Source organism: Eurytemora carolleeae, unplaced genomic scaffold (assembly GCF_000591075.1).
Source record: "Eurytemora carolleeae unplaced genomic scaffold, Eaff_2.0 scaffold1499, whole genome shotgun sequence".
Taxonomy (NCBI): domain Eukaryota; kingdom Metazoa; phylum Arthropoda; class Copepoda; order Calanoida; family Temoridae; genus Eurytemora; species Eurytemora carolleeae.
In genome coordinates, this window is record NW_019397407.1 from 21,423 (window position 1) to 31,473 (window position 10,051).

The 10,051-nt window shown below is 30.9% G+C and overlaps 1 protein-coding gene and 2 long non-coding RNA genes across 3 annotated transcripts; 1 reads left to right on the forward strand and 2 right to left on the reverse strand.

Annotated features, from left to right (window-relative positions):
- Positions 1 to 3,657: 3,657 nt before the first annotated feature.
- On the forward strand, positions 3,658 to 4,804 carry LOC111714122 (uncharacterized). Its single transcript, XR_002767894.1, has 3 exons — positions 3,658 to 3,712; positions 4,597 to 4,656; positions 4,727 to 4,804. It is a non-coding gene; the product is annotated as an uncharacterized LOC111714122 (long non-coding RNA).
- Positions 4,805 to 5,174: 370 nt separating this feature from the next.
- Positions 5,175 to 6,064, reverse strand: LOC111714124 (uncharacterized). Its single transcript, XR_002767895.1, has 2 exons — positions 5,981 to 6,064; positions 5,175 to 5,258 (listed from the first exon to the last, which is right to left on the reverse strand). It is a non-coding gene; the product is annotated as an uncharacterized LOC111714124 (long non-coding RNA).
- An 892-nt stretch (positions 6,065 to 6,956) lies between these two features.
- On the reverse strand, positions 6,957 to 9,366 carry LOC111714126 (uncharacterized). Its single transcript, XM_023489171.1, has 3 exons — positions 9,289 to 9,366; positions 8,048 to 8,122; positions 6,957 to 7,213 (listed from the first exon to the last, which is right to left on the reverse strand). Exons 1-3 carry the CDS (start codon positions 9,347 to 9,349, stop codon positions 6,990 to 6,992), a joined length of 360 nt encoding a protein of 119 aa, XP_023344939.1. The 5' UTR covers positions 9,350 to 9,366; the 3' UTR covers positions 6,957 to 6,989.
- Between the last annotated feature and the right edge of the window lie 685 nt (positions 9,367 to 10,051).

Below are 10,051 nucleotides of genomic sequence, written 5' to 3' on the forward strand. Positions count from 1 at the left end.
CATATCCTATTGTTTCTCCGATCTCTCTGATGTATACTTCACATATTTTTCATATTTCTAATTTAAACTGATAACATATTATTTTGTTGATTTCTTGTTTGTTAAACTTGTCGCATTTTCTAAAATTTTTAAAAACCCAAGACCTTGAATTTTCAATGAAAAAAATTGCTTTTGTGTCGTTGAAAATACTTATTTAAAAAATTCTTCTCTGTCTATGAAATTTAAATAAAAGTGATCTGTCCTGCACAGATGGCATTTCAATTGACTCTTCATTTACAGAGTGACATGCATGATGGTACCCTATTAATTTTTATCTGATTAGTGATCCGGGAAATATCGTCGTTTTCACGTTAGAAGTGTCCAATTTTATAGATTGCGCTCTTTGTTTCTACTATATACAAACCCCAAATCATTTTATCTAAAAATGATCAATTTTAAAATAAAAAAACGAAGATATTTGCATCAGTTATACTCAGACTAAGGTGTTAAGGATATATGGAACGTCAGCTAAAATTTTATACTTCTATGCATGGGCACTTTTTTGATAATTTCATCTTGTAGCCTTAAAGTTTAAAGTTTTCTTTATTTCATTAGAAGAGAAAGTTAAATTGTTTTTTTTTGTGAATTTGCTTCTAATATGCTTTAGTGTAAATATTTTCTGGTGTAAGAAGAATAAAAAGTTTTCGATGAAAAAGACATAATTTTCTTAATTAAAAATGTCAAAACAGTTTTAATGTAAAATTTACGATCATATTAATTTCTTATATTGTTATCTTAGTTTGATACTTGTAAAAAATATACCTCTTAATTTAAAGTTAATACTTTAATTAACGATTGATTAATTAATGCCAGATATAATAAACTGTAAATTTTCTATTTAAATAATTAAGTTTTAATCTTTTTAATAACTATGCTTTTAGAGCGCTTCGTACACATCCTCTATTTTATTTTTTAATGTATGTGAGCATCTGCTCTTTGTATATGTATAAAACAATAACAAAAAAAGATTTCCAAATAATTTTTTAATGCATTTTTTAAACTTCACAAAAATCAAAAGCTTTTTGATACAATTGTAATTCTGTGGCATTCATAAACCTTCCATGGGGTCATGCGAGCTCCCACACACAATTTGGGCTCGATCGGTTCAGCCGTTTTGACGTTTATTGGATACAAACGGACAAGCAAACAAACAGACACCCATACAGACAGACAAGCAAAGTATTTATATAGAAGTATTGGTGGATTTCTTTTCATGAGCCAATATTTAGATAATTGTAAATAAACCACAATTTTCGGCTGCAGTATATTTTTTTATATAGAACTGTATAGGTAATTATAAACTAATATTCTTACTGAAATATTTTAGGAATAAATTCAACTGGCTCAGTAAAGAAAAACGAAGGTTAGAGAATATATCATTTCTTAAACTTGAAATAAGGAAATAAAACATTTAGGTTGAAAGAATGATTTTTAACATTCTTGAAATATATAATTTGTGTCCGAATTTAATGAATTTAAGCCGCGTCTCAAATCCCCAAAAAACCTGTTTCAAATGAGCGCCGGCTTGAATCTTTAAAAATTGAATACAATTTTAAGTGGATCCAAAAAAAAGTTTCCGGAAAAAAGTACTAAAATTTCACACTTTTATTAAAAAAGTCTCCGGAAATAAAGTCCTACACCAATTCAAGAATTTACTTTCTAGGATTTTTTTTTCTGGATCCAGTATGATTTTTAACAAAAAAGTCTTCGGAAAAAAGTCCTCTAACAAGTGAAAATGCATGATTCACAATGGAAAAAAGTCCTTTTTTCTACAGTGAAACCCTTAATAAAGAATACATCGAAAGAATTCATCAAATGTCGTATTCTTCACTTTCTGATAATGGAATGTTGCAGATATTAAGTTTTTTAATTAAATGATTATATGGAACTCTTTAAAACTGTTTTCTCATATTCATTGCTATTTATCTATTTTCGCAAATACTGAAATTTACGTAATATAGTATAAAATTCATTGAAAAATTGTCAAGACGACATTTGATAAATCCTTCCGATGTATTCGTTCTTAAGGGTTTCATTGTAGGTTTTTCTTTTCCTCGGATTTATTTTCTTCAGGACTTTTTTCCTTAGATCTTATTTCCAGGGACTTTGAATGGCAGCTCCCATACTATTTTAGGAAAAAAGTCCCAGGAATCTAAAACACAGGACTTTATTTCCAGTGACATTTTTTCCAAGGACTTGAGAAAATTCGGACTTTTTTCCGAAGTTTTTATTTCCAGGTTTTTTTCCCAGAAACTTTTTTCCCGGGACTGTCTTACATAGATTCTTGGTTGACCCAACGCGTTTTACGCAAGAAAACTATTTCTTTAAAAAGCTGCATTAATTTTCAAAAATGAGTCCACTTTAAGGTGTCCAAACCCCCATATATGCCTTTAATTTATCTCACTAATTCGGACTTAAATACTTTTTCAGTTGTAGGCATGTAGATACATTTTAGGCTTATAAAGCACTTTTTTAACTTTAGATATTAAAAGTAGTTTTTTGCGTGAGTGTTTGCAACCTTTGTATCACTGCATGGATATAAATAGCTAATACAAATGTCTTTCACCACTATAATACTAATGCAATATCACCAACTTCAAACATACAATGAAATTAACAGGTACACTTTTTATTTTAGATGATGGTGATGATCCTGTAGTTGGAAATGATTATGCTGTCCACGATATGATAAAGGTATCAATATCATTATTATTATTATTAATATTATTGTTTGCATTATTATTATTGATGTTACTATTATTATTCTTATTATTAATTAGTATTATCTAGAGAACTCAAGTCTCTACTCTGTACTAGCTGTACTTAAAGTAAAAATTACGTGTTTTAGTTTTTCACTTGGAAGTTTTAATTTCAGGAGTTGGTATTTCAAGAGTTTATATTTTAGGAGTTTTAATTTCAGGAGTTTGTATTTTAGGAGTTTGTATTTCAGAAGTTTGTATTTTAGGAGTTTGTATTTCAGGAGTTGATATTTCAGAAGTTTTAATTTCAGGAGTTTGTATTTCAGGAGTTTGTATTTCAGGAGTTTATGTTTCAGGAGTTTGTATTTCAGGAGTTTGTATTTCAGGAGTTTGTATTTCAGGAGTTTGTATTTCAGGAGTTTGTTAAGATTTGTTTTTCTATCTTGAAAATAGATGTTGTCCATTTTCTCCCTCGTCTTAGCTGCAAAAAATCCCGAGCCATTGGAAGAATTTTTTTAATTGAGCATTAAAATTTGATACAAATTTAAAGTTTCACGGACAAATCTTAAGTCTTCTTGTGGTTTCTTAGTTAGTTTAACAAGAATATGTTGCCGGTTGGTTGTAAAAACCTTGAAAAAACTTTATAACGTTTTTTTAGACAATTGTTTAATCGGGGCAAATAAAAATGTATTTTATAAATGTTCATCCCGAATAATTAGAAAGATTCTTTGTTGTTGTTTTATAAACCTGAAGGAGGTCTGAAAGGGGAATTTAACCAAGAAGTGTTAAGAGGTAAATTAAAGATAATTAAGTTTTTCTCTCCCCCCCCCCATACCAGAGTTTTAAAATAAAAGTTGAAATTTTTTATTTTGGATTTTGAAATCTCACTACCGCCAATACCAATCACGCTAAACTAACCAGATAAATGATAGGATCCTATGAAGGCAGACTTGATGGATTTGGTAAATGACGAGGTAAAACATTTTTTTGAGATTTTTCGCACATTATGCAATGATTTAAAGGTATCTGGCATTCGCGCAATATACTTTGGTAAATATTCGACAAATAAAGGTTTCAAATTTGATTTAGTTTTTTCTTTATGATTTTACATAAATCGGTTTAAAATGTCTGATATGAAAAATGGAGAGATTATATTATAAATAAATCTATGAAATCCACAGGAAAGAGAGAAAAATTGAAGTCTCCTAAGAGGTAATTGGGCTCATATATGTAAACGGTTGATATATATATATACCCTCAATTCTAATGATTAAGAAGCGGGCTCTCAAACATTCCAGTGGNTTTGGGTCGTGTACGGCACTTGTAAGTGGAACGGTGGTGAATAAATTATTAATAATGAGTTAAACTCAAAACTATAATAAAAGCTCAGAACAGGAAGCATAAAAGGATCATTGACGTGTACCGGCGTTTACACAAGCCGGTACGCGACGTTTGAAAGTGCTCATTGCCGCAACCTATATGTATACAGGATGCACAGTGAGCGTAAAGTAGGGTGCTATCCGGAGAAAGGTTGTGCTATCTCAATCTTTTTTGCTACACAAATTTTATAGTGTCAAATGTAAACTCGAGCGATAATGAATAATAAAAACCAATTGTTAATTGAATTATTAAATTATTAAAATTCAATAAAAATAATTACTTTTTGAAGAAATACAACTTCATGTTCGGCCTAATCCAAGCAAACCCACTTTGGACTAGGATTAGTAAATCCCTTTTTGGGCCACTCAGGCAGGGCGGTCCGCGTCAATGATCCTTCTTTGCTACATGCAGTTAGCTGTGAATAAAACCAGTTCCAATAAAAACTCAATTAATTTGCAAAATATAAGTATTTGTTTAGGCGGATAGTCTAAGCACAGTAACGAAAACAGAGAAAGTTACAACAGTAAAGAATAAGAAAGTAGGATTTTTGTTTCTTCTTGTTTTTCTAAATGATTAATTATTTGTTAATAATTGAATAATTCTTTTAGGATGCCCTTAATGAAGCAATAAGACTGATGTAAAATGTTTATAAATTTTGTAAGAAAATATACAATCATCTATATTCAGTAAATTCATTTAAATTTTATCTTTTACACAATTTTTTAAAGGAATTGAGTCTTTGCCACAAACTCAGATTTCTAATCCCTTTATCCTTGCAACCTAATGTGGTAGACCTTATATATTTTAAACTATAATTTCTGTTGGATCAAATATGGTAAGTTTTAAATATAAAAAGTTTCAACCCATCAGGTTGCAAAGATATAGGGATTAGAAAATTCGAGTTTGTGGCAAAAGCTCAACTCCTTTAATATGTTATTATAATTATAGGAATAATTACTAGCAAAGCCCAATTCTGACTAGTTGTTAAAAGTTTTTTGGAATTATTTGATGTATTCTTTTCTTCTTCAGGTTTAACAACTTTTCTAAGTTTGCTTCTTAAATCTCTGAAAGCTTTTTCTCCACATTTAGCCTCGGTTGGTGCTTCACTTAGACTATTGTGTGTCACATTTGCTTTAACACCTTTACACAGACTAGATATAGACACAGCACAGGGAAACCAGTTTAGAAATACATTATTCCCACAGACTAGACATAGACACAGCACTTGGAAACCAGTTTAGAAATACATTATTTACACAGACTTGATATAGACACAGCACTTGGAAACCAGTTTAGATATGCATTATTCACACAGACCAGACATAGACACAGCACTTGGAAACCAGATTAGAAATTCATTATTTACACAGACTAGACAGAGACACAGCACTTGGAAACAAGTTTAGAAATACATTATTTACACAGACTAGACATAGACACAGCACTTGGAAACCAGTTTAGAAATACATTAATCCCACAGACCATATAAAGCCACAGCACATATAAACCAGTTTAGAAATACATTATTCACACAGACCATACATAGACACAGTACAATGAAACCAGATTAGAAATACATTTTTCCCACAGACCATATATAGTTTTAAAAACCAGTTAAAAAAAATACGTTATTCATTTAGACTTGACATAGACACAGTACATGGAAACCAGTTTAGAAATACATTATTCACACAGACCATATCTATTTCTAATGCAAGCAATTATAAATTAATCTTTACCACCTACTATGTTTTGTGAGACAAAATTCTAATTTAAAATTTACTGGGACAATCCTAACTGTATGAGTTGACTAATATGGACTGAAAAAGCTGTGTTCTGTGTTTATAACTGGGTGTGTGTACCTATGATAACATTGTTTGGACCAACTGCTGTTGAATAGTCTCCACAGATCATGTTCCAAACTCCTAGCCAAGTGGTTATACATAGTTTCAACTATTTAGAACATTACTAATTTGGTTCGCAGTGCTGAAGCCCGGGCAGGAAGGGGGTGTAGGGACTCCATGAGCCGCGTGAAATGGTCTCCAAGCCTCTGAATATTTAAAATGACCTGGCATTACCCCTATCCTTTAGAATATACATTATAGAAGTTATGTATAAAAAAAATTAAAAATATATGTTATCCAATGTTTTTTGAATATTCAAAAAACACTGCAAAACTATTTAAAGATTAAAGATCCTCTTTCAAAAATGTTATTTATTACTTCTATAATATCTATAATAATGTTTTGAGGTAGCGCAATGGTCAATTTGAATACTAATCTGCGAATACAAAGGCTTGGAGACCATTTTGCGGGGCTTATGGCGGCCTTGCACCCCCTTCCTCGCTCGGGAAAATTATATTCTAAAAAGGGGAGAACCTTCAAGATACGGAGAAAGCTTATGTCCAAAAACTTTATGTTTATACTGTGCCTAAATGAGAGTGTGATAAATGATTTTATGAAATGTTGCAATCTTATTTCATTTAAATTGCAAAAATGATTTTAGAAATATTCTACGATTTTTGGAAAAACTTTTGGTAACTTTACAGAACGTCTATAATGAAATTTACCTTGAAATGAACATAAATGATAAAGTAGACAACAATTTCATCGAATAGTTATGCCTGATCAAGTCGATCTTTTCGATTACTTAAATTTCATATTTAAAATTAAAAATGGGTTCACAATCGAGGTTGCGTGATTTTGTAAAAAAAATATATTAAATTCGTGCAGAAGTGAATATTTTGTTAGAGGTGGGGGTCGAGGGGGGATAATCCTTTTACTTGGATCAAAAAAATATAATTTATGTATAAAACCCCTGTAACAGTCTGAAACAAAAGTTTAATTGGTATTTACGATTCCAAGGTCTGCACTAACTATCCTTGCCTTTGACTATGCTGAACTGTCCAGCTAAAGAGTTTGAATTTCCAACAACTGAAAGAGCTTTCCCCATTAGTTTGTTGAAGCTACCAACAACAACTGCTTGGTTACCAGTTATCCTATTGTTGTTGCCGTTGATACTATTAATGTTTCCAGTAATTGAGTTGTTTGACCCCTCCACAGTCAAGTTGTTTCCAATTATTTCAGAATAGTTTCCTAAAAAGTTTAAACAAAACATTTTCTTATTAATCTCTTTGTAGGTGTAACTTTAAAAGGGACTTCGGCATGCTTGTAAGTGAGCCGCCATTAAAAAAAAAAAATAACAGTTATAAATGTCGTCTTCCCACTGTGTTAGATAATTAAGGCTTTTTCCAGTTTATTTCGTCAGAAAACTCTTTTCTTTAAATATATTTTACTTTGAAATCAATTTCATTATAACATGACTCCCATAAAATATTTTTACTTTTTTCTTTGGTATCGAACAACTTAACAAATTAAGGAAGAAGACATTATAAACTATTCAGAATCTGTCATGTTTCGTGGGGACACCATTTACCTATTTTTAAAGCCTTACAATTTATTAACAAACTTTCTGTTAAAACCTTAAATAAATTCCGTTATTTAAGTTTTTAAAAAGAGTTTTTGTCAATATGTGTTGTTCTTTATGTGTTGTTCTTTATTACTTGATGTCAAGATTTAATTGTGAAAATTCGATCTAAGTTTTGTTATCATGTCGTAAACAAATTTCATTTATTAAAAAAAAATTCATGAGCTAAAAATTATTATGAAAGTGCACTTTACTCTACACTATATAGAATATAAACTCCTCAAAAATTACAAATTTACCACAAACAAGTTCATTGTTGCTAATTTACCACAAACAAGTTCATTGTTGCTAATTTACCACATACATGTTCATTTTTTGCTTATTTACCACAAACAAGTTCATTGTTGCTGATTTACCACAAACAAGTTCATTGTTGCTAATTTACCACAAACAAGTTCATTGTTGCTAATTTACCACAAACAAGTTCATTGTTGCAAATTTACCACAAACAAGTTTATTGTTGGCGACAAATTTTTCAGCAAAAACGTTCACTGCCTCTTTAGAATCACAGACAGATCCTAAAATAATTTGTTTTGTTATATTTTTTTTAGAAATATTTGTATTTCTTTTTATCTGAACCATAGTTAAAGAGATTGCGCGATTCACAATGGTACCCTTAAAAGTATATATTAGATGTTCATGTTTAAAAGTTATATTGGTATAATCGCATAGCACCGTATAAAAGAGGTATCATGCATGTTTAAGTTTATTAAAACAGAGGCCGAATTTAAAGAATTTGAGCGGCGGGTTAAATTTAAGCCGCGGCTCAAATATAGTTGGTTTCACTTAAAATTGTATTCAAAGTTTCAGGATTTAAGCCGGTGCTTAATTGAAACCGGTTTTTGGCGGATTTCAGACGCGGCTCAAATTCATTAAATTCGGACACTGATTATTTTTATTTGTAACTTCTCTAGAAAAGTGCCTTGCTTATTTCTTGTGTTTTTTCTTCCATACACTATCCATCTGATTCGGGGGTGTCACTTTTTTAAATGAATGGTCACTTAAAATTTAACTTAAGTTAAAATGTCGTTAAAATTTAAATTAATTTAAATTTTTAACGACATTTACATTAATGAGAGATTACAAAGAATGAATACTCTATATAAATACGGGGGTAGTTAAACAAAAGTGTTTTATTGGTAATCCCATTTTTGACAAATATGTTTAAAATGTTAGATTTTTATAGACAATCTGATAGAACCTTTAAAAAAATCCGCAAAACTATTTTCTACGCAAAATTAGATAAGTAGAAAACAAAAGTGCTGAAATATCATAATTTTATCACATCTCAAAATATTTAACAGATGAGATACTAGATAGGTAAGTTTCGATGCGCGAAATTTATTCAGAAACAAAATTTAGTATGAAAAAAATCATTTTGATGATTTTTATTCATACTGAATTCTTTATATAGCATGCATTTTTGAGATAGGTAAAAATATCAATAGCAGGAAAATGTAAAAATATGCATAAAACAAGGTATTATGAAAATATTTAAGTTGATATCTTTATATATTACCCCTAGATAAATTAGAATAGATAGCTCATGTCGTCTTCACCATACCGGAGGGTTACAGTTGAAATTGAAAATGGCAATTTAGCTATGGTATTAGCCAAAGACTTTGCTAATTCCAACATCTCGTCTTTATAATTAGCAAAGTCTTTGGTAAATCCATGATATCACCTGATATAATAAGCCGGGGTAAAGCAGCTAATAAAAACAGAAGTATCAAGTCAAATTCCATTGTCTAACACTACTACACTATCTATACAAACTCAATACCAGGGTTTACTCAAATACAGGGTGAACGTCAAAAAATTCAATAATAATATTTTTAAGGTAGGGTAGTCTACAGTCTACAGTCTACAGCCTCCAGTCTCCAGTCTCCAGTCTACAGTCTACAGTCTACAGTCTACAGTCTACGGTCTACAGTCTACAGTCTACAGTCTACAGTCTACAGTCTCCAGTCTACAGTCTACAGTCTACAGTCTACAGTCTACAGTCTACATTCTACGGTCTTCATTCTCCAATCTTTATTCTCCAGTTTCCAGTCTCCAATAAACATTATCCAGTCTCCATGTCTCCAGTCTCCAGTCTCCAGTCTCCAGTCTCCAGTCTACAGTCTACAGTCTACAGTCTACAGTCTACGGTCTACATTCTCCAATCTTTATTCTCCAATCTCCAGTCTCTAGTCTCTAGTCTCCAATCTACATTCTCCAGTCTCCATGTCTCCAGTCTACAGTCTACAGTCTACAGTCTACAATTGTGAATATTACAGGGAGATAAACTAAACATGGGAAATACTACAGGGAGATAAACTAAACATGGGGAATATTACATGGAGAAAAACTAAACATGAGGAATATTACAGGGAGATAAATTAAAAATGGGGAATACAGAGAAGAGTAAATCATAGCATATTCGCGCCTTTAAAACTGCCATATTA